This window comes from Dermochelys coriacea, chromosome 3 (genome assembly GCF_009764565.3).
Source record: "Dermochelys coriacea isolate rDerCor1 chromosome 3, rDerCor1.pri.v4, whole genome shotgun sequence".
Taxonomy (NCBI): Eukaryota; Metazoa; Chordata; order Testudines; family Dermochelyidae; genus Dermochelys; species Dermochelys coriacea.
The window spans coordinates 180,159,564-180,184,538 of record NC_050070.1 but is presented as its reverse complement, the minus strand read 5'-3'; the positions used below and the strand labels follow the sequence as shown (position 1 = coordinate 180,184,538).

General features: G+C 40.7%; 2 protein-coding genes across 6 annotated transcripts in view; one reads left to right on the top strand and one right to left on the bottom strand.

Moving 5' to 3' along the window:
* ASB3 (ankyrin repeat and SOCS box containing 3) overlaps positions 1 to 798 on the bottom strand; it is a 130,749-nt gene extending 129,951 nt beyond the window's left edge. For 3 of the 5 annotated variants that reach the window (XM_043511908.1, XM_043511912.1, XM_038394547.2), the window contains exon 1: positions 660 to 797. The gene's annotated coding sequence lies outside the window, so the exon portion shown is untranslated. Of the gene's footprint in view, positions 1 to 659 lie in introns of all 5 variants that reach the window. The other 2 variants (XM_043511911.1, XM_043511909.1) reach the window with 2 other exon arrangements.
* Positions 741 to 24,712, top strand: ERLEC1 (endoplasmic reticulum lectin 1). The gene is given in 15 exon segments (XM_038394555.2): positions 741 to 797; positions 799 to 1,023; positions 2,065 to 2,169; positions 5,833 to 5,913; positions 6,991 to 7,068; positions 7,251 to 7,314; positions 9,060 to 9,088; positions 9,841 to 10,064; positions 15,153 to 15,282; positions 15,935 to 16,096; positions 17,250 to 17,309; positions 19,705 to 19,829; positions 20,626 to 20,703; positions 20,813 to 20,888; positions 24,469 to 24,712. Coding segments are annotated over 15 exon segments (1,551 nt in total). The 5' UTR covers positions 741 to 755; the 3' UTR covers positions 24,541 to 24,712.
* Positions 24,713 to 24,975: the final 263 nt, after the last annotated feature.

Genomic DNA, 24,975 nt, shown 5'->3' with positions numbered 1-24,975 from the left:
CCGCTGACAGACCGACTAGAGACGATCTGTCTGCACCCTGGTGCCAGCCCTGCCCGCTTGCCAGCTCTCCTGCAGCCAGCTGAAAAGAACTTGGTCACATGAAGACCCAGAGGCAGAAAAGCGTTTCTGAGCATAACCAGGGGAGCGTGACAATGAACCACACAGAGGGCCCGATCCCCCGACCTGGCCGCGGGTGCCTTCCCCGCCGCCAGCGCAAAGCGGGGCGGCGATCTGAGCCGGCTCAGCAGAGCCTTATCCTCCGGGCGGCTGCAAGACGGACCGCGGGCGGGCGGGCAGGCAGGGAGGGAGGGAGTTCGGGGCCACCCCGCGCACCCGGCCCCAGCCACCTGGCTGCAAGTGAAACTCAACCCGCGAAGAGAGAGCCCCTCCCTGCGCATGGCCACCGCGACGCCGCCTCTCGGGACCGCCCCACCAGGCGCTGTTTGCCCCAGGCTCGCAGCGGCCTTCGCTCTGCGAGCGGGACCGGTTCCAGGGATACTTCTGTACAGCGCCGAGCACCGGGGCCCGAGCCAGGAGGGGGCGGGGAGAGGCGTGGGAGGCTCCCAGCCAGGCGCTGGGGAACCAGAACCCAGGGACCGCCCGGCCCGGTACCACCAGAAGCTCCAGGCCGCAACAGGACAAACCCCGACGCCTCTTACCGTGTCTGACGGGTGGCCTCACTCCGGAAACGAGAATCTGCTGGGGGGCAGATCTCCGTGACCCGGATGTTGATGTGCACTAGGCCCGCCCCGGAAATGGCGTTGCGCGCTCCACCGGAAGCAGACGTGGCCGGTGTTTGCTGACGGTTGTGACTGGGTGGCTGCTGGCTCTCTCCCGATCGGTCCCCACAGCCCCCCGCCGGGCGGGATGAGGCGGTGCCGGCTGGGCCCCGCGGCGCTGCTGGCGCTGCTGGGCGGGGTCCTGGCGGGGGCTGGAGGCGGCGGCGGCGGCGGCCGAGCCCTCCCGCAGCTCAGCGACGACGTCCCCTTCAGGGTGAACTGGCCCGGCACCGCCTTCAGCCTGGTCAGTGCGGGAGCGCCCGGGCGGGCGGGGAGAGCTCCGTGGGCGGGGAGACCCCTGGGGGCATTCCGTCGGTGGGAGCCCCGGCGGGGCGGGGGAGTCGCACCGTGTGGTGAGGGTCAGAAGCGTGACTAGATACATATTTTAAATCCACAAATCTGCTCGTGCATCTTTAGTTAAAGTCTTATTCTCTGACAAGGACCCGGGTTTGTTTCGTTAGCTCCGATGCCTTTGTCAGTGCGGTGGGAGAAGGCGCTGGATTATGCATTGCACATCGTCCCCATAGCTGCTCACGCCATTCGATGTAAGGAACCTTCCGGCGTGGATTGCATCCGCTCGAGAGAAATCCCAGGCTGATTTTGCATGATTGTAGTTGGGAAAATCATCTTCATTTGTAAACTGAGTACATTTGCAGTGACAGTCATTGAGATACAAAGATGTGACCGCAACATGCCGTACCTTTTTCAGTGTTAGAAGCAGCCTGGGATTCGGATGTGCATTTAAAAGAAGGGAAAAGTATGTTAATCTACTCTATGCTCCTGTTGTTTTATTACAGACTTCGTTTGGAAGTGGGGTTGGGGCCCATTGTATTAAACTCTGTTCAAGCAAAGGAAGCTGCTGCATCTACCTTGAAGATTTTATAGTCTAGGTAAAACAAGGAAAGGGTAGAGAAAAGAGGCACAGCATAGCCCATCATCAACCTAGTCATTTGGAAGTTATGTCTTGCAAGTTCTCTTATTTTTATGGAACAGGGGAAAGGAGAGGGAACGAGTAAATAGGATGAAAGAAAAAAGTGGGTAGAGGAACATGGGGGTAGGGAGAGTTTAGACAGACAGAGGAGGAAAAAAAGTTAAGACAAAGATCAGAAGACAAACTCACTGCAAATGGTAAAAAGCAGTCTGCTGACATCCCTAGGACCTGAGAAGATAAAGGGAACTCCTTTAATAAACTGCTTTATACGTAGGACTAGGAATATATTTGAGATTTTATAGCCTTTTCAAAAAAAATCCATCTTCATGGGATTTGTTTTTGTTTTACTTTTAGCCAACAACTGGTGTTTTGTACAAAGAAGATAATTACATCATTATGACAACTGTAGATAAAGAAAAATATAAATGTATACTTCCACTGATAGCAAACGGAGATGAGGTAAGCTTAAATCAAGTTGTTGCAATTATAGATTGTTAGTGACACATCTGTAACATTAAATAGTTTTCTTCCTTTTTAAAACAAAATTTCTCTGCAAAATGTTTCACAGTTTGGCAGTTCTATGATTAAACGTGTTCATTATAGACAATATGGTAGTTCTGTTCTTAGTGGATTTGGTGTGAACCAGTCCTGACGTCCTTAATTAGGCAAAATGATTGGTGGGTTGGCTAGTTTCAGTTATGTGCCTTAATTCCAGAGCCAGAGATTCTTATACCATCTTCATCGCTAATATCTGAGCACCTTCCACTAGTGCAGGGGTGGGCAAACTTTTGGCCTGAGGGCCCCATCTGGGTATAGAAATTGTATGGCAAGCCATGAATGCTCACAAAATTGGGGTTGCTGTGGGAGGAGGTACAGGCTCTGGGCTGGGCATGCAGATTCCAGGGTGGGGCCAGAAATAAGGAGTTCAGGGTGCAGGAGGGGGCTCCAGGCTGCGGGGGGGAACTGCATGAGGATTCAAGCTGGGGGTGCAGGCTCTGGGGTGGGGCTGAGGATGAGCGGTTTGGGGGTGCTCCGGGCAGGCGGGGACCGAGGGGTTCGGAGCATGGGGGGGATCAGGGCAGGGGCAAAGTGTTGGGGCTTGGGGAGGTGTCTCAGGGATGCAGGCTCCGGGTGGCGCTTACCTCAAGCGGCTCCCAGAAGCAGTGGCATGTTCCCCTTCTAGCTCCTAGGCAGAGGCAGGGCCAGGCCTCACAGGTTCTTTGAGAACCACTGTGATAGGGCATTTATTTGTGTTTTTATTATACACACAGCTCTGTATTTGTATTTGGAGAAGGCAGGTCAAAATGCACCTTGCATTTGCAATGGAACCTGCAATGGTGAAGCTGGTGATGGTCCTTAGTTCCAGGAGTTCATTTCACAGTCTTGGAGCAAGAAAACTTGGAAAACCTCTATGTTCTGCACAGATTAGCTTATCCTTATGATAGAAAGTTCTGTTGTGCCTGAGGAGTGGAGCTGTTGAGCAAGGTCTTCATCCTGAAGCTTTAGGCGATCTTTTAGAAATTCTAGGCCCAAACCATTTAGTGACTTTAACTTGGGATGTTATAGTATGAGAAGCCAAGGTAGAGAGTAGAAAGACAGGTTTCATGTGCTTGCAGTAGCCAATGTTGGTGGAGAGATGCGCTGTCCACTGGCATCACCTCTTGTTTGGGTAACTAATAACACTGGATTTAAGTAAGGCTAAGATTTTTGTCATGGTTGTTTTTAGTAAACAGGTCACGGGCAATAAACAAAAATTCATGAAAGCCATGACCTGTCTGACTTGCTGCTGTGGCTCCGTGGTTTCCCATGCCACCGTGGTGGCTGGGAGCTGCAGGGTTCTTTCCCCCTCTCTCTCCCCTTCTCCTGCGAGGCTGTCCCCAGTCACTGGAACCCTGAGGAGGCTGTCTCCTGTCCCTGGAAATCTGCAGGGAGACCCTGAAGAGGCTGTTGCTGGAACCCTGCCGGGGCCCTGCTGGCTGCCAGCTCCAGTACCATAACTCCAGGGACTGAAGCAGAAAATGTCACAGAGGTCTCTGGAAATCATGGATTCCATGACTTCCATGACCTCCGTGACACAAGTGTAGCCTTAGTTATAAGTGGTATTTAAAGCAGATTGAAATAGGAAGAAGCACTCTTGGAACAAGAGTCACGGAGGAGCAGGAAACTGTGGAAGAAAGCTATTTATATCCGCTAAGGACAGTAGCGGGAAGCTGTTCTTCCCCCTTGCTTTAACCCAATAGTGCCCAAATTTTTCCTGTCGTGCCCCCCTGCCTTATCAGTAATGGAATATGTCTGTGCCCTCCCTTCATTACTGCACAGCCAAGGCTTCCTCAGCAGAGGAGCTTGGGCTTAAGGCAGAGCTGGGGGCAGAAGTTGGGATGGGGGAGGAGGTGGGGCTAGAAGCGGAGCTGGCATGAGGGCAGAGCTGGCCTGGGGGCGGAGTGGAGCTGTAGCTGCAGGTGGAGCTGGGCTAGGGTTGGACTGGAACTGCAATTGGGATTGGAGCTGGGATGGGGGTAGAGCGGAGCTGGTTGCTGCTCCCTCCCTGCCCCCTGTGTGGGCTGGTCCAGGCCCTGCCACATGCCCCCCAAACATTCGGGTGTGCACCTCACAGTTTGGGGAGCACTGCTTTAACCACTGGTTATAGCCACAGAGGTTCTAACTAATACTACGGCTACTCCGTTACTGGGTTTTTCCCTGGGCAGTGATGGATGACTGGGTAGGAGCAAAGCACTGTACTGCCAGAGTTTTCAGAATATCTCATCTTCTCCCATAAAAGTAACTATGGGAAGTTTCTCCCCTCCCTCGAAAGAGGGGATGTGGTTTCTTCACAGGAGAGGCAGTAGCACAAGAGTAGGCCAGGAGGGGGCAGATAGAGGAGAAGCAGCAGTGGGGACAGGCAAGCTACATAACTTCATATTCACCTCACTTCCTGTTGAAGATATCCTTCTGCAGCTACTTCATGTAAAATAGTAGGTGTCTGCTTGAGCCTGTGCAGCCAGCTGTGGGATCAGCTTGTGTACAAGTTTAGCTTCTCTTCTGTGGCTCTTGGCTCACTCACAAGATTCTGCTACCCAGCCCCATGGCTCTATCAGGTGAGTCAGAGCACCATGTAGCATTCAGGTATGTGGAGAAGGGAAGCAAAAATGGAGAGAGCAACAATAAAATAGAAAAGGAAAATATGACAAAAAGAGATGGAAAAGACCATGAGAGAGAGAGAAAGAGAGGATGGGGAGAAGGCCACAACTATGCTAGAATGTGGTATGCAGGGAGGAACTATAGGAGTCTGTCCATCTACAAATCCACTGCAGGGAAAGAAAGAGGTGACTTGAAAACAGGTTGAAAACCAGGTCGGGTTGGAGTCTCACAGACCTAGAACTTTGCATTAGAGAATATTGCCTTAATTGTCCACAACCTTTGAATTTGCAATATGATGTCCATTATAAGTGCTGCTGACACTTCTGCTCTCCTCTGCACCTTGTACTTCCTCTTTGTCAGACTTTTTTATTTGGATACTACTATTGTAGAAGTATTTGCTAGTTCTAACAGACAGTACAATGGAAATCTCTTTAATGTATGTGTGCGTGTGTTAGTGGCACACATCACAAATCATTTTTCACTGAATCTTTCTTCTGCATTTTTTTAAAATTAGATTGATTTTTGTTCTGTGAAAAACTGGTGACAGCTACCTTTTAAGTGTACGTTTGCAATACAAATATTGAATTAGGAAACAGGTGTTAAATGTTTTCAGTGCTATAGAAATTATTCACACCTCAATTTGAATGCTTGTATCTTATTTTTCTCGTCAGCAAGTTGAACTCTAGTACTTCTAAAAATACAAAAAAGCCATATTTCTACATTTTGTGTTCCAAATCTGTAATTCCTGGATTTGTTTGGTTCGATGGATTTATTTATGACTCTTATACTTTTCTTCAGTGTCCCTTCCTAATAACTAAAATTTAAAGTTTCTTTTAATCACCACACAGCATGTTATTGGAGACAAAGATTATCTTAACCTTTGCAAGTGATTTTTTTCCTTATTCAAATGGAAGGATCTGACTATTGTACATTTAATTTTAATATTGCATATATAGCTAAAAGTGTAAAACTTTTTTGTTCTAGGAAGAAGAAAAGGATTATAAAGGGCCTAGTCCAGGAGAATTGTTGGAACCTCTTTTCAAACAAAGTAGTTGTTCATATAGAGTATGTTCTTTCCGTTTTCACTCTAATTTGTAAATTACCAGAATAAACTATCTATATTTCAACCTATTTACAGTTGACTACAATAAAAATTAAAATATGTATGCAATTCCATTTAGCAGTTAAAGCAGGCATGTTTTGTAAACTTCATTAGCGTTAATATTTAATATTAAGTATTGCTGAAAAAATTGCATTCTAAATACTTAAATAATTGTAGATAAGGTGATTATACAAACAATTTGTCATCGTACTTCCAGTATGCAAACCATAATACAGGACAGCTTGTGGGTACAAGGCCTGCCATGAATGTATAACAAGGCTAAAAGAGAAGTGCCTCCTGAGACCCCAGAAGTTTGCCTCTCAAACGTAACTTTACTACGTTAAAAAAAGTTGCTACATTTTTAAAAGTGGCCAGTGAAACCTGACAAGTGTAATTAGACTAGATTCTCTCACCATCAAAGCCTTAGGTATCCAGAATTCTTTCACAGAATGAAATTCATCCAAGTACCAAAGTCCCTCCATACTACCTTATCTCTGCATTTATCCTGGGTTCAGTGGCCACAAAGCAGGGGAGGGATAACCCCTTGGACTGTGTGGAGGTTAACTAATACTTGCCCCCGGCAAGCTAGCACTGAGGATGGACCAGGAAGAGTACATTCCATATCCATTATTGTTCAGATCCAGTGGCCCAACACCTCCACACACGTGGTATGGGATGGGGAGTGGGCTGCAACTAATAATTCAACATATAGTCCATAGTAGTGGCCATAGCAGGTCTGTGCTGCGGCCTCACAATCTGGCTCTGGGTTGATGGGGATGTATTTGGCTCTCATCTACATAAAAAATGATACACTACATCAGCAAAAAAACCACAGTAATTTCACCCATTATGCATATTTGAAACACAGTTAATATCTCTGGAATGCTGAGAAAACTCACTGCAGTTTTTTTGTTACTTGAGGGTTCCATCATCCTGAGGGGTTGATTTTGCTACTCATCTGTCAAAATTAAGTCCTAAAATTTTGGAAAATGTTGATTGCCAGACTCATGTTGCTGAGTAAAACATGAATATTTTTTTAGATTGAATCTTACTGGACTTACGAAGTCTGCCATGGAAAATACATTCGTCAGTACCATGAAGAGAAAGAAACTGGCCAGGTATGTTTGTACAAGCTTACGAAACCCAAACAAAAAATAGAAGAATTTAGGACTGTCACTTTGATGCTGAAGTTACCACAAATTAATTCTGACAGGAATGAACAGAAAGCACAGTTGAAGTTTATGTGGGGAAAGTTAGCTTTAACAAACAAAACTATAATTGTATTTGTTTTTGGTCCTAGAAAATAAACATTCAAGAGTACTACCTTGGGAACATGCTGATAAAGAGTCCATTATCAGACCCAGGTTTGTCTCTGTTTTTTGTTTGTGGGGTTTTTGCTAATGCTGATGATGTATACATTCTGATATTATTTGTTGTTTTCACAAAAATATGTTAGAATTTATGCATGGAAAAACGTCCAATGTGCTTTCCAGTGGAACAGAGAAGTAGAACACAGTGGAATGCTACTTCTCGTGACTCCATTGTTTTGTGGTAATTTCCTCTTGGCACCTCATCTTCCCCCCCATCCTATTAGTTCAGCCAGACCACCTACAAGAAATCTGCCAACTAATTATGGCTAGGTAGAAGGGCAATTGGGGATAGAACATATATACACAATATTAAAAATGAACCTGTGTGCCAGTCTTTGTCCTAATCCCTCTTCTTGTATGCTGTAGCCTGTTAACCCAGTTTTTGACTGTTTTTTTGTGTTTAAAATTCTAAGTAATTCAGGGCAGAGACTGTCTTATATGTACAGTACCTGGCAGATTTTGGCTAAAATTTAGTAAAACTTGCATCATCTCTGGAGATGGATCGGGACCTTAGAAATGTTAACATCCTTTTTTGAGTTATTCTGTCCTTTTCCATTAGGTGACAATATTATTTTTTTCTGTGCTTCATATGGAGTTGAAATTCCTTGGCTCACCTTATACTTGTGCATTAACACAATTGATGCCAGCATAGTCTTGAGTAGGGTACGAAAGAATCCCAAAACATTGTGGTGTCACTCCCCAGGTGTGCTAAAGCAAGCTTGGTGCAGCTCAAGGGGGGATGTCACGGTGGCCTGAAGTCTCCTTTCTCATCTCACTAGCAATTATGCTGATCCTGTCTCTGGCACTGGTTAGAGAACCATAAAGCTGTTGAGACCTGTACCAACTTGTAGTCCCCAACTGGGGAAAAATAAACAAGTGATCATTGGCATGCAGTACACTCTAGCCCTGCTTCCAACATGCTCCCTAAGCACAGAGAGTGGGGAAAGGCAGGAGATGTAAGTGTAGTCTGCTGTGCCAGCAAAAAGAATTCCTTCATTATGAAGGAAGTGGTCAGTTGCTCCTTTAGGGCACCAGTAAGGTCACTTGGCACTGTTCTAGCATAAAGTGACCTTACCACAGAGCAGAACCTGGCTTGTCTTGAATTTCCAAACATAAGAGACTTTTTTTGTTTAACGGGACACTAACTTTGAAACTAATCATTTTAAAAAGAGTTTACTCTGCTTGCTCCAGTCCCCTTACCAGTGTCTTCATTTTACACCTGCATTTTCTTCTTGCCCCTACTTCTACAGACAGGTGAGATTGAGTAGAGAAACTGACTGTACACAAAGTGCTGTGAAATACAAAGTATACAAAAAATCTTTGAACCAATATTATTTAAGTTAATCCATTTAAAAAGAAAAAAATCCTAAGTGACAGACATATCAACATAAGTAAAAATTTAAGATTAAGGGAAGATTTGACACATTAAATTATAAGTTTTATAGTACTTTAGAACAAACATTTGCCTTGTAATATTTGACAACGTTATTCTAATATACAAGCATATTTCAGTGAAAACCAGTATTAAGCAAATTATAATTGTGTAAGGAAACTTTGCTTAGTCTCACATTGAAAATGTCAGTATGGTACATCAGGGCTGGTGTGCTGAGAGGAAATGGCTTTATTACTAAAACTGAATCTCTTACCTAGCATAACTTTGTATATAAATTCATATCTTTATTATTTTATATATATTTTAAAGATCTTTACACTTCTCTCATTCTTATATTATTCTGTAGATCAAGACGAAAAGGAAAATCTGAAAGAGGCAAGTGTAAAATGTTGCTTTCGCTTTTGCCATATCAACAATGGAGGCAACCTAAATGTAGATATGATTAAATGTTCAGTTCACTAATCCAGGCGTGAGTAGAAAATAAGCTCTTTTCCCTTTTTTGATCACTGGTCCAGTTTTGGAGAAGCTTACTTGTTTTCTTCCACCAATGAGTTTCTTGCCCTGTCCCGTCCCAAGACACTGGACGTAAAGGCTAGGATGACAGTTAGTTTATTTTTTAAAAGAATCACTTTCCACATTCTTGTTGAAGTGCTAAGTTTTATTTAAAAAAAAACAAAAAACCCTTAGTAACACCACAGATCTTAAATTTAAGACAGATCCATGGTATGTGAGAACCTATGAACTCTTGCATTACAAAGTGGGTAGCACTTATTTCTCTGCTTATCCAAGGACTCCCTACCCCAGTTCTATCCATCTATTGTTGAAGGCTGCCTGGGATTTTACATTATCTTATTAACCGTTATTGTTCCTAACCTTTACCCATTCACTCATTGGTTTTGCCTGATTATACATTAAGATTCCTATCTCTCTATTTTCTTCTACCTGTGAAGTTCCTGGCCACTAACAACCAAACTCTACCTCTTGGCAAAAGGAGGAAGAAAATCCCTAAATGAAAATATGATTAAAACATTATTGAAACATGGAGTCTAATGAGCTGTAGTGTTGCCATTACAGAGAAGTGAAACAGCTCTACTACATTTTCTAATTAACTTTTTTCTTTCACCCAGATTCCTACAAAGAACATAGAAGGGCAGATGACCCCGTACTATCCTGTAGGAATGGGAAATGGTACACCTTGTATTTTGAGACAAAACCTGCCCAGATCAAGTACAGTGATGTATATCTGTCATCCTGAAGCTAAACATGAGATCCTATCAGTAGCAGAAGTTACTACATGTGAATATGAAGTGGTCATATTGACACCTCTGTTATGCAACCATCCTAAATATAGGTACAGTTTCCAAATTTCAGCTAACATTTTGGCTCTAGTGATCCTTTTGTACATATGGGTCCAAATTTTTAGTCAGCTGTCTTTTGTGTGTGCAAAAATTATGGCCAGTTGTGGTTCCTTGTGCAAAACTGGACACACTTTCTTTTACCCTTGCATATGCTTAACATGCTTGCAAATACTTCATTGCCAACTCTTGCAGTTTTTATTGAGCATCACAATATTTGGAGTATTTCTTAAAGCTCCAACTATTGGAGTTAAGACATCACATGACAGCCTCAGGGTTTGGTGTTTTTTTAAAGGTAAATTTCCAGCCATTATGGTTGCAAAGAAAGGTTTAGAAATGTGAAGTGACTGCAGCCTGAGGGTTCAGAAGGCAAGGAAAAAGAGTCCAACATTAGTTTTCAATAAATAAATAAATAAATAAAACCACTTTCTTCACACTCGGCAAAACAAACAAAGATTTATTATGCTAATCATGACTTTTTGGTGCCTCACTTATGATATTTGAATGCTTTTGGTTGACAGTACTGCAAAATACCATATGTACATGTGCCGGTCACCTATTTGTGTATACATGAGGGAACTTAGGTTACTGCTTCCATGTTCAATTGACTTCTGTTCACTTAACTTTAGAAATCATGTCCCATCTTTTGCACATGCGTACTTTATGTACACGCAGGGTGACCAGATGTCCCAATTTTATAGGAACAGTCCCGATTTTTGGGTCTTTTTCTTATAGGCTTTTATTACCCTCCCCCACACACATACCCTATCCCGATTTTTCACATTTGCTGTCTGGTCACCCTGTGTACACCTGACAGAGAGGGCAGCTTTAGAACTGGGGCTTCATTCTATTGCACTGACGTTAGTTATTTGCAGACTTTTATCCTATTCAGATGATCTAAAAGCTTTATTAAAAAGTGTTAAGATCTCTTATCAGTGTCTATAGATTTAATCATAGCTTACACTTTAAAAACAAATATTCATTGCTTCCACCTTCACCTCTTTGTCAAGACCTGAGTTTAGGGTTCTGTGTTCACCCTCCAAGAGCTGATGGTTGAGAGACTGTAAAACACAAGTAAGATTTTTTTTAGGGATGTGTTATGTCAACAATCTGTGCTGGCAAAACAGAATCCTGAACTCAGGTCTCGGCAAGTACGGTTAAATAATGGATGAATTGATCACGTTTTTGAACAACCCATTTCCATTTAAATAGCAACATGTTCTGAGATGTGTAGAGAGATAGATGGTAATTTGTAACCTATTTTAGAATATCTAGATTGATATAAAAGTAGTCTCTTATGTAACAACATCCATCATGCACTATGCAAACATAGTTGCAGAATACCATGAATAAGTAGTAACACTGTCAAATCATTATTTACCAACCAATTTTCTAATTTAAATGGAGCATTTGACTTTCTATGCAAGAGAAGCAGTGCTATAGTTTAGTTTGAATTCCAGCTCTTATTTTAAACCCATCCAGGCCTCTTCGCTTGTTCTTAACTTCCTCCAGTTCGTTGAAGATTGAAATTTTTCCAGACTGGGTCTGTATCTAAAGGTGAATTTGGGATTTTTTTTTCTTGAAGAGGCTGAATAAAATTGGCTCACCCACTTCTGTATTACTCAAATATAGAAAATGCTCAAATTTAAAGAAACTTTACTCTCAACTAACTCAGAAAGGGATGAAGTTAGAAATTTCAGACTGGACCTGGCTTGAAGAAAATGTTCAGTAGTTGAGCGTTGAAAGTCTGAAGTTCAGCTCACAGGCAAATTTAATGTTCACTGCACTCAGAGTTTAGTTCAGCGGCATCCTTTAGCTAAAGTGATAAGGAGTTAATAGGTTATTCCAATCTCTAGCAGAAATTTCCAGTGTGTGCAAGTGTATTGCAGCATACATTAATAAAGTAATTCCAATTAGAGTACCAGACCTCAATTAATAATGGCTGCATTCATAAGCTATTGAGCCAGATAGCTCAAGATCAAGGAAATTAGAAGCACTGTTTGGTGGATAACTCAGATTTTCTTGCCTTAACTTAGTATTTTCAAAATTAATTAAGGAAAAAAATTTTCTGTGAATCATTAAGGCTGAGAAATTAATCACTCCACAGTCAGGAAATAGAAGAAATAAGATTGAATACTTAACATTTATTCTGTTCTTGAGGAGGATGCTTTACAATGTAGCTTCTTCATATGAGCAAAATTGTGACTTGCCCCGTGCACCTGTTCCGGGGAGAAAGGGAACATAAGGTACCTTGCTCCTGTGCATCAGCTACACTTATTGCTGCAGATTACTGTACAGTGGGGGAGAACAGCCTCTATAAGGCTTCTACTCTCTCCCCTCCCCCCATCCTGTAAAGGTGAGCAGGCAGAGGTGAGGAGTGGGTTGTGGCTTGACTTCACCTCCCAGTACACCAGCTAACACAGCTGTGAGCTGTTGTGGAAGTAATTTGTGCCAGATGAAGGGCTAGTGCAGACTATTTCTCCCCTTCCTCTAGCCCTGCCTAGAGTAAGGTTAGAACCAGGAACTGTGAATTGGTCATAAATTGGCCCCTCATCTGCTTCTGGTGCAGCAGAACTATCTAACAAAGCTTACCTGGGGCTAGTGGTAAATCCACATCTAGTCCTACATCTGTCAAATAGTTTAATGTCAGTGTATTGTACTACCCCATCAAACAGCAGTGCTGTACAGCTACTGGTGTATAACTGTAGTTTTCTCTCTGATGCAAATGCTTACGTTCTTGCTGGGGGTAGGTGGCATAATTGCATAATTTCTGCAGTTATAATATGCAAATTCCTTATCTAGCTAATAATAGCTGACATGTTCTGAGGGGGAAGGATTTACTTAATGATTGTACAGCATACAATTATCTCAGTGGCTGACCAGTGAATGTATAGATTGTTCTACTTTCATTGCTATAATTCTTCTGATCTTGATTCACTGTTAAGAATTTTCAAACTTTATTTAAGGATTAGCTCTGCCCACCTCACCCGCCTCCATTCAAGTGACAAATTAGAAATACTTCAAATATTACATGAGAATATTAAAACTGCCCAGAAGAAAGAAAAGCGGGCTAGAAAATTGCTTGTTCATTTTTGGTTTTGGTTTTTAATCCCACTAACTCCCGTTTCTGTTTCCTCTCTCCCATCATTTATGTTCAGCCCCAAAACCTTTACTACCAGCTAGGTGAGGAGAGCTTCTTGGTCATGAGTGAGAATACTGGATGTCTTGAAAATGCATCTAAAACAAAACACACATTCTCCCAATTCAGTCATGCTATTAACTAGCAAAGGCACGAGTAGCACACCCAAAATGCTGCTCAATCCCTGCTCAGAACAGCCTACAGGTGGGAATATTAAAAATACATTTTTCTTTCCTGTAGTGGCCTTCACGTTGCTCTCAAAGTGGCTCAGGACAGTACTTCAGCCATGAATCCTTTCTCTCCCTAGCCATTCTCATATCTTTACTGCTTAGTAGTGCAACTGAAGTTGGGGAGTAAGAGCACTCTTTTTAGTTCTAAATATAATTTAATAATTTAATATACACCATTCTTATTGTTGGCACAATCTGTCCTTATCCCTAAGCATGTGAATGTGTTTCGGGGGGTGGGGTAGAGCATGCCTGACAGATGGGAGGGAAAGGTGAAAAGAAATATATAATTGCATTTAGTTGCTTGATGGTTCTAGTTGATCTAGTAGCACTATACTCAAACTCTTCAGCCTTCAGGCATGGAGTTTATTTAATCTAGAACATAGTCACTTATTAATCAGGAAGCAATTCCAGTTATCTTAAATACAAACTGAAATTTGTTACACATCTTTCTATACAGTAAACATTATTATTGTATAAGAAACTCTGATTGTCCAGAAAACCAGTTCCCTTTTTCAAAAGCACATGTAAATCTATGAAATTGCTAGAAGTGTATATACAAAACAGATGAGTATAAAGTAATGCAAAATTGTAGGAAACAATAATTTGATATTTTTTGCAAATGCATCAATCACTAACATACTGCTATTCAATAGTATTGTAAAAATATTTCCACTTATATTTAGTACTTCTAAATTTTTATTCAGGCTTTCCGGATGCTTTGAAGAAGCCTTAATTTGTATGAAATAAGGAAAGAGTGGTGATATTGTGACTTCTGAAACTACCCCTTGTAGTTGTCGATATTCCAATGCCTTTTAGACTAGCATTGCTCAGGAGTTTTTATAGTTTCATTTTTAAGCAGGGTCCCAAGTAGCCACTCCCACATGGATTTCCACCAAGGAATTTACACTGCTACTTTGTGAAGATTGTGTTGTTGAAGATAAATGCCCTAGAACATTATGAACAAGATTAGTGATCTATGTAATTCTCCTAGGTTTAACTAGAGTATGGGGTGAACTCTTTATTAAAATGTGTTTGTTATATGTCTGTGTGTTGGCCATGTGAAGGTTCAGTTTACAAGATAATTTATAATTTAATAATACCAAAGTAATTAATGAAATATTCAGTGACAAATTTAAATGAGTAACACGTGTTATCTGTGTACTATATGAAAGGTTGTGTAAGAGTCCAGTTTGCATTCAGTTGTATTTGATGAAAATAATGACATGTTATGTATAAGAATGCTGAGTTAAGGCTGAGCATTTAATCTTAACTTTTGGAATTTCCTGACTTTTGAGTGCTTGTTTTTTCAGCCTTAAAGTTGATTAACTGTGCATGGAAAAATTGTCTTTTTGCAAGTAAGATGTTATATAATCTGAGGAAAACTAAAACAGGGTAGATTGCATTGACTAATTACTTGGTGGGTTTCTTAATAAAGCAGTTTTTAAGGTACCTGAGTATTAAACGTTATGACGCAGTGAACTTTTATTTTCTTTACACTCCTACAACTGAAATTTCTGTTTATAGCAACAACAGTTTAAAAAAAAAATAAAAAAAAATCCTGATCTGACATATTGCATGCAAAGTTTAACCCTGGAGTGTTAATATATTAGTTTTTTAAATTGAGACCAAATGTGTGTGTGCTGGCATATCTTTATGTATAGTGAGAATAAGTGTAACAAGAAAACAGGTGATGTATCTATAACTTGTTTGGACAGGTTCAGGGCTTCTCCAGTGAATGACATATTTTGCCAGTCACTGCCAGGATCCCCACTTAAACCCCATAATCTGGAACAGCTGGAGCAACAGCAAGAAATGCTGAAGATGCCTTTTAGAAGGGTTAAGGAGGTAGGAGTTTTGTAATTTTAAACTGGAAAGTATAGCTTTTTAATTTTCCTTACTACAGTACTTGTAGCCTTAAATTTACAGTAACTGTTTCTATCCCTGATTGTCACTCTGCATGATTATATTGATCTTTCAAGTAGCCTGTGGCAAATCAGCAGGAATTGTCAATAGCTGCTGTCATATTTAAAAAAAAAAAAACCTTTTGGTCAAAGTTAGGGCTACTTGTCTATAACCCCCAAATCTCCCATTACTTTTTTGACCTCTGTTCTTTCAGCTATTCTTAGATGCAAGTGTTTCACACACAAAGCAGTGAAATAAATGGCTGACCTATTAAGTTCTTGCACATTTATTAGCTGCTTGTCTCATTTTATATTTATTCTAATATTTTTCAACACGCAGTTAACTACTATGTGTTTAGTAGAGGATATAAACACATTGTGGGGAGGGATAGCTCAGTGGCCTGAACATTGGCCTGCTAAACCCAGGGTTGTGATTGAGTTCAATCCTTGAGGGGGCCATTTAGGGATCTGGGGCAAAAATTGGGGATTGGTCCTGCTTTGAGCAGGGGGTTGGACTAGATGACCTCATGAGGTCCCTTCCAACCCTGATACACTTTGATACGTAGACTCTAAATATGTCTGAATTTTAATTTCAGGAAGAAATACATTCAACAAAAGAAGAGAAATTTTCCTCCATCCATAAGCCAGTTGCTGTTGGATCCCAACAGTTGCTAACTGTTGGAACAACACACATCTCCAAATTGACTGATGACCAACTCATAAAGGAGTTTCTTAGTGGTTCTTACTGCTTCCATGGGGTGAGAAATAAACTGTGTACAATAGCACTTATTAAATGCATATTTGTTTTACATTTCAATTCCCCTTTGTGGTCTTGGATAGCTGAAAAATTTCTGTTGACTCAGACCTGCTGTGTTTCTTACATCAGTGTTTTACTCACAGTAATTTACCAGTTCTAGAGCTTGACCTGAAGGTTTTATCTTCACTAAATTCAAAAGTTAACATAATGTTTTGTTTTTGTTATTTCCAGTCTGAAACTCTAGTAGAGTAATTCTACCAAATGTGATGCTTCTGTAAGATGAACTGAAAGACTGTGTTGTGCCTGATAAGATGATGAGTATATTCTTTGAAGACCACAATAAAAGTCATTTCATATCTTTCAAGTGGATAGCCAGAATGCCATCTCTGATCCTCAAAAGGTTTCCGAACAGACCTTAGTCTTTTTGTCTTGTCCACTTGGATAAAAATATAAAGTTAAATGCCGTACTTAATAAGAATTTGTCCACCTTCTGAAAGCCATAGTTTAGTACTGATTTGGTAAATGTTGTAATGATGTTCTTAGTTGCTAAATTATTACTTTAACAGAATTGAAATAAGAAATATTTATAGAAAGTGAAACAAGAGTCTTCAGTAATCTTACTAAAGGATCTCTTTAGCATTCCAAATTAAGTCCAAATGAAGTTCAGTCTTCTGTAGTGAAGCATAGATGGTGAGATAAGTGGGTGTGGAATGTATTAAGAGGGAAGTCTTCAACACTGCTTTTGAAGAATGAAATATGTTAGAGATTGGAAGGAAAGGTAGGAATTTAAAGCTGAAAGAGAACTTTCTCTCTCTCTTTTGATTCTCCCCAGTAAAATAGGAAATAATGAGTAGCCAGTTTTGGAAAAGAGGGCAGGAAGACAAAGAAAATTGGGAGGGTAGGTAGCAGAGAGAGGGAGTCTGTGACTACTGCTACTTCTGAAAGAGGAGGAAATACAAAAGAGATTCAGGAAAAAGACTGAAGGAACACACTGTATTGGGTACTTAGTGTTCCAGGAGTTCATATGTAGATGGTGCTGTTGGTGGCAAATCTATATAAAGCAATGATGCTCCATATTCTGAAGCTACAATAGGATAGATGAGAAAAGAATGTATTTCACATTATTTGAACTCTATTCCCATTTCTTTTTCCAGGGTGTAGGTTGGTGGAAGTATGAATTCTGCTATGGCAAATATGTACATCAGTATCATGAGGTATGTTAAATAGCAATTGGTCTTCTGCCATTACATGGCTAACAGTTGCTTTCATGAATGTGCTCCTGAGCTGGGGCAATAGAAATCCACTGGTAAAGAAACTGAAAGTTGCATCTTTCTGCAGACTTTGTTCCATTCCTTACTATTTAACTGTCAATATAAGTGACGTTGTGACAGATGCCTTAGAATGAGTGAAAATAGTCCTTCTGATACGAAGGTTGGCTTTGCAGTACCAATTGATGTATTTTTGTCTTGCAGACTTAAATTGAAATTCATTTTAGTATACAAACTTGGAAGTACGACTGTTTTAATGCCAAAATTAGCCATTTAATTACTGGTCATAATACCAGAAATGTCAAGCTCATACAGTCCTCCATTGTACCTGTCACATGATCCATTTACATGAAAGGACAGACTATAGGAATCAAGCTATAGGCTTAACATTCTCTTATTTTGACTACCTAACTGAGATGGTTGTTACTATTTCCCCACCTCCTTATTAGTTTCAAAAATATTAGACTCCTTTGGTACATCTTATAGGATTTTCAGTGTTTTTTCTATAAAACTTGGTTTACCCCACACTTACGCTTTAAATAAATTTGTGAATGACAAGAGTGTGGGTGTAGAGATTCCATGCTGCTTCAGGGAGCATTAACTTGCGTGCAGATGTCCACCATGCATAGGGGATGTAGTATGTCACTTGATACTGACTCCTTCCTCTTTTAACTCAAGGAAACCCTTCTGCTGGGGGAGGGAAGAGCACTATTCCCTTATGTCCCTTCCCTTCCCCTGAGCTGAGTCCGCATCAGTCATGAAAACAGAGGGGATCGTTTTGTCCTAGATGTTTGTACAGATCTCTTTTTTTGAAAGTGACAATATTTTTGAGATGGTGCGAGTCCAAGCAGAATTCCTTTCTCTTTTGTCCCCAGTTCACTTGCTGTGCAGCATGGTTTCCTTGTATTTCTTAGCTCTGGTTGGAGCCCTTAGTGTTCATTCTCATCTTCTCTAGTAGTAATGGAACTTAGATGGCTGCTTTTTAAGATGCTTTCTAGTATCAGCATAAATTTTTGGGCCAGTGTATAAGATATATAATCTCTACCTGAACTATTTGCTGTGGGTTGTTTGGGAGAGATAGTCCGTGAGAAATGTGCAATAAGTATGGTAAATCTGACCAAAAGAGAGGAATTTAGCCTGTAATTTACAAACAAGCCATAGGAAATGTTCTTTTCACCATATCCCCATTCAATATACTAATATATATAAAACTTTTTAGGGCTTGTGCACACAAACAGTTTCTGGCAAGCTTAGGTGTGATTCTACTCCACATTAGCCTGCTGCATACTAGCTGTCCATACGGAGCCTGCTGATGCGCATCAAGAGTTCAGTAGTACACTTTGATCTAGTCCCGTTTCAAAGCAGACTAGGCTATGTCTACACTTAAAATGCTACAGCTATGCTGCTGTAGTGCTTCAGGGTAGACTTTTATTACAATGAGGTTCTCCCATTGCTCTGGTAAATCAATCTCCCTAAAAGGCAGAAGCTAGCTCAACAGAATTCTTCCATCAATCTAGCACTTTCTACATGGATACTTAGGTCAGATTTTTCATACCCCTGAGCGATGTAGCTGGGTCAATCTAATTTTCTAGTGTAGACGAGCCCCTAGATCAAAACTCACTAACTGTTAATGCATCTCAGCAGGATCCATGTGGACAGTTAGCATGCAGTAGGCTAATGTGGAGTAGATTCTCAGCATAGCTTGCCATAAACTAAATGTTTGTGTAGAACAAGCCCATAGGCTATGTATTTTAACCAGGCAAAACTCCTGACTTCAGTGGGAGAAATTTTATGTCAAGCTGGCACAATTTCAGTTTATGCAATGAAATGCAGGCACCGCCATTAATCAACATCAGAAGTGGTCAAAACTAAAAGTCTCTTGCTATAGGACAACTCTTCTGGATGTTGAGGCATACTTGTAAGCTATTATAGGTAAAAGCGGCAAAGAGTCCTGTGACACCTTATAGACTAACAGGCATATTGGCGCATAAGCTTTTGTGGGTGGATACCCACTTCATCGGATGCATGCAGTGCTCCAATATGTCTGTTAGTCTGTAAGGTGCCACAGGACTCTTTGCCGCTTTTACAGATCCAGACTAACACGACTACCCCTCTGATATTGTAGGTAAGTAAATGGTGCTCGCATAGCTTTTCCTGATTGCAGTAGCAATGTGATGTAGCCAACAATTAGCTGATAAAAGATTTTCGGATTATTAAAAATTTGGCTCCCTAATACTTCTCATCTTTAAAGTCTTCTCATCTTTAAAATCTTCTCATCTCTGCAGCAAGCTCATTAAAGTTTATGATACGAGATTTTTATCATCGTTTGGTCTTATTTTAGGATAAGGAAAGTGGCAAAACTTCTGTAGTTGTTGGTACCTGGAGCAAAGAAGAACACATTGAATGGGCCAGGAAGAATGTTGCTAGAGCTTATCATCTCCAAGAAGATGGTATGCAGACAGTTAGGTAAGGGTACAGTCAATTAGATTTTTGACTGGATAAACCTTAGATAATATGTTGAAAAGATGAACTTGTTTGAATTGTTGTTCAAACACCATTTAGGTACTGAGAAACGGTGCTTAGCATGCTGGTTTTAAAGTTAATATTTCTCGTATTGAGTGCTTAGAGCCAGTAATGATTAAAGCAATCAAGTCCCTTCCATCAGAACCACTCTGGTCATGTCATCTGAGTGCTAGAATTGGCTTCATATTTATTGCTGTAGAGGAAGGGAAATGGAGAGGTTTAAAGCTATAAGCTAAGGACTTGTCTGCATGACCCCGCAGTTTGAACTATGGATATGTGTTAACACAAACCTAGGTATCCACCCAGGGAAGCTACAGCACGGCAGGCTACTGAATACTGCAGTTCACACCCCCATAGTCCAAACTGCAGGGCCATGTATATTATAGTCTAATCAATACACTAAACTATTGGAGTATGTTGAATAAGACGCTCATTTCACTTAAAATACAAAAGAAGCTATTTATAATTCAACATCTGCCTCTTGGGTGTGATGCAAGGATAATAGTATTGTTAATCACAGTTGTATCTGCTTCTATAGAAGTAGACAGATTTAAATGCAACTTTTCAGTGTTTTCTTCCCTTTTTCTGTTTCCTCATGTATATTTAAGTTTCTTGCATTTGAGGGGGCGGGAGTGTTTGAAAGGTCTGATTACTCAACTCATAGCTTGCTTTTGGTATTTAAGGTGATAACGTTGTCGGAGTGTTCAAATTCTTGTCTAATTTCAAACCTTTCTGGCAGAGTGGTATCTCATTTCTATGGTAATGGAGATGTTTGTGACTTAACTGACAAGCCAAGGCAGGTGACTGTGAAGTTGAAGTAAGTTACAGTCTTAAGTAAACCATCTAGTCATACATTTTTGTCTCTTTACCCACTACCAGAGTTCTGTGCTTTTTAGAAGACTTACTCAAATCATTCCTATTTTTAGGTGTAAAGAATCTGATTCCCCTCATGCTGTAACAGTATACATGCTGGAGCCTCACTCCTGTCAATACATTCTTGGGGTATGTAAATATATACGCTTGAATTCACTCAGCTCACAGTCCCTTTCTGGCTAATAGGATTTCTCAAGGCGCAGGACTTCAGTTAGAGAAATTGTGCATATTCAGTTTTGACATGGCCTTTTTAACTTGCATCTGCCAGAGATTTAAAGCTACACTAAACAGATTTTTACTTAACAAAACCAGAGTTTCTGCTGCATAGGTTGATGACTCCACCACTACCACTGGAAGCACTACAGAAATCTGTGCTTTTTGTTCCTTGTTGCTGTTGTAGGATTAGTGATGTAGTCAACCATTGCAGTGAAACATAGAACCCTAACTTATGTCATAGTTGGTAAGCACAGGACCAGATTTTCAGATATTTGAAAACAAAATGTGTTTATTTGTAAAGGTGGTGTCTGCACATAATAGCTTGAGCTCTTAAACTGATCTTATTTTAATACATTGTAGGTAACCTTCAATAATGCATTCAGAAGAAAAAATAGTTCTAAATCATAAACATATTAAGCCTGGAAAAAACTACATCTCAGTTACTTTTTCATTTACTGTGTGAGACATTCAGCATATTATTAAGCTAGTGGGATTTTCATACTTCCAGCCTCTAAATGAAAACTGATTTGATTTGATCAGGCCTCTGACAAATATGGCTCAATATTGTTTTTCTGAAAATACCAGTTAGGCTCATTTTGGTTGAATGAGTGCACTCTTTGGTATGATGGAAGATAGCCTAAAGTTAGAGATGGAGATCTAGTTCCCTTAGGACATTTTAAGTGTATCTCTATTAGAATTTTTTTCATGAGATAGAATTCAACTAACATCAGAGTACAAGAGTTGGTGCTCAAATTATTATTTAAAATGAAAATTAAATTACAATAACTCAGTCATCTAGAATTTTCTCTAAAGTAATCTATTTTTAAGCAATTGTAACAAATTTCAATTTCTTAATGAACTGGAAATAACCTCTTATAGTATCTGGACAGAATACTGTGGTCCATTGTGACCATGCCTACATTTGTTCAAATTCTAGATTGTGATCCTCCTGTTGCACATCAACAAAAACTTTTTCAAATTTTAAATCATTTGTGTATGCTGTGGTTGCTGAAACATCTCTAATTGTGCAAAGTGAATTTACTCAGAATCCTACAAGAGTTCTTAAATCCATTAAATGGTGACTGGCTTTTAATTGCAAAGCAGCCAAGCATCTTTAAAAAGGAACCTATGAAGTAACATAGTCTTAATTAGATTTATATTCAGGTGTTTAAATGTTATGTAGATCAAAGAGAGCCAGTAGCCACTAGTTTTGTGAACCCCACTAAACAAGCAGAGTACTTCTAATATAGTGGAGCGTACCTTGGGAGTGGGGTGCTGAGGAATGTTCAGCAGGCATGGCGGAGTCTGGGCCAGCCCACCCAGAGGAGGGAGGGAGCGCCACCCAGCCCTGCTCTGCCTCCGGCTCCCAGCCGAGGCCCTGTCCTCAGCCCCTGACCACGGCCCCACTCCCAGCCCCGGCTGTAGTCCCGGCTCCCAGGGGTGTGTGGACAGATTACATTATGGGTAAGTGAGGGCATGACATGAAAAGTTTGGGAGCCAATGTCTAATAGCAGTGGAGCTGATGAGTAATATCAGTCTGAACTGTGCTGACACTATCAGTTATTCTTAGGGTTTTCAGTTTTAAGTTTAACCTGATAAAACGACCTTGGAGCTACATATTCAGTTTAGTTTTTGAGAGCAATTGCAAGTACACTAATTCACACTGTGACAGGGCCCTTGGGGTGCAGCATGGGACTGTGGGACTATTGTGCCCCCTTAACTCTCCAGCGTGGGCTGTCTCTCATAATGCTTTGCTAGTGACAAGCAGCAAACCACTCCAGGTGCTGTTATCACTCAGTACAACCGCGTGTGAAGCCCCATGCCCAGCTAGATTGCATGAATGCTCCCACAGCCACTCATGAATCATACAGAGAAAGGCACCAGCTAAATCCTCTCAGCCTGGTACTGCAGGACTATACCATCTTGCACTGCTCAAGCTGAGCAGTGCAAATTTATTAATTGGTTCACCACTTCATCAATGGAAAATGAATACACACCAGCCTTTGTAAACCTTAGCAAGCACCCTTACCAAACACTTCAGGCAAACTCACTGGTAAAGATAAACAGTTAAACAAATGTAATGACTACAAAAGATAGATTTTAAGTGATTATAAGGGATAGGCAAAAAGAGTTCGTTACCAAAAGAAACGAAAATATAAGCGCGCAGTCTAAACTCTCAACCCTATTAGACTGGGCAAATCTACATTAAGCAGTTTTTCTCACCCCACTGGATATTGCAGTCCTTAATATACAGATTTGTACCTTAAACCTTGCCAGTCTCCTCTGTTGGAGTCTTCAGTCTTCTTCTGAGTGTCTTTGTTGGGTCAGGAGAAAGGCCAACCATAGGGCCCCTGTGTTCTGTTTTATACCCTCAGTCCCATGTGTTGGAGAACACAAGTCCAGGCATGTCTGGGGGACATTGCCGAGTCCCCAGGCAAGGTTGAGCAATTCCCCTGGTGTGGCTTTATGCCAGTGAGTCATTGAATTGTAGCTCCTCTGCTGAACATGGTGATGTCTGTACAACGGCACCCACCCTGGAGTTGTTTACCTCCCTTGTCATTTTCTCTGGAGAGCTAATATCTGGGCGCCTCACAAAACCACAGCCTATTTTAGTGACAACCGTACAACACATTCTCATAACTACATATGCATTAATGATGTACGTATTTAGATATTTTACATATTTCACCAGATCATAACCTTTCCCCTGATACCTCACATGGCCTGCTTTATATGCAAAGCAATATAAATTCTATATAACAATTCTATATAAATGAGGAATTTGAGGGTTATAGGATGCTCCCCCAAGTTATAGAATGTCTCACACACTTGCCTTGTGTTTCTCAAGAGAAGGGAGGGTGAGTTATGGTAGTTGCCTGTAACTGTTTTCAGACCTGCATAGATCACCACTTGAGCCATGAACTAAAAGTATTAAAGCTTTTTAGAACCTTCTGATCCCAGAATGGAATGCTCTGCATTCTAGATGTGTCAAATGTGGGGTCAGATGCTATTTGCTCAGGAGAAACGTAGAATTTTGCTATTACCAGATCTCCTATCAAGCCATCACCCTCTCTTTAGCCAATTCTTTAACTCACAGGTTAGTAAGTAACTTTCAAAAAGTCATTCCTACCAGTGGATATCAGTGTGTTCTGTCTTGTGTGGGTCTCAGATGTTAAGTTCTTGAAGGCAGACTCCTTTTGTGAACTCTTGCACTGAATACCTAATTGGTGCTAAGCGAATCGTGGTCCCTTTGTCAATCTGCATTTGTTTTGGGAAAGTAAGGCTACTTTGATTTCATTACTATAAATAAAGAACTACAATTACAGATTTCACAAATACAAATAACTATCCCAAAGAGTTACAAAAACAGTGATGCTTAAATCAGACAGTATGCCCAAGTTACTTTCTTATGTATTTTCTTTTGTAAACACTTGACAATGTTGTGTTTCAAAGTACCTAACATTTGGTGGGGGGTTTTTTTGTTTTTGTTCAGGTGGAATCTCCAGTCATCTGTAAGATCTTGGATACAGCGGATGAAAATGGGCTCCTTTCGGTGCCCAATTAAAAGAATAATCCAGTCTGTGAATCAGATTCATAGAAAGCCAAGAGATACTTGCCAGCCAACCTTTCCACCAGAAATATATATATATATATATATATTAGAAGGAGGGACTCATGAACCACTTTGTGTATATCTATGTGTATATAAGAGATGGATAAACTTTTAAAGATTAAAATATTGTCTTGCACCTTTAATTTTAACTGAGTATTGAAAGTTCTACATAGATGTTGTAGGACATCTTCCTCTGTAAGGTGTAAAGCATCAACTTAAATAAAAAAAACCCCTCAAATGAGCAAGGTCCCACTCCAAGAGTTCAACAGCTGATCTTTAAAGAGAAGAGACTAAAAACTGGCATCTTGCCTCAGGGTTTCTACAGCCTCTAATAACTAAGCACCAGTGGTTTTGTCCTGTTGCAATGTGAAAAAGGAAAATACAACT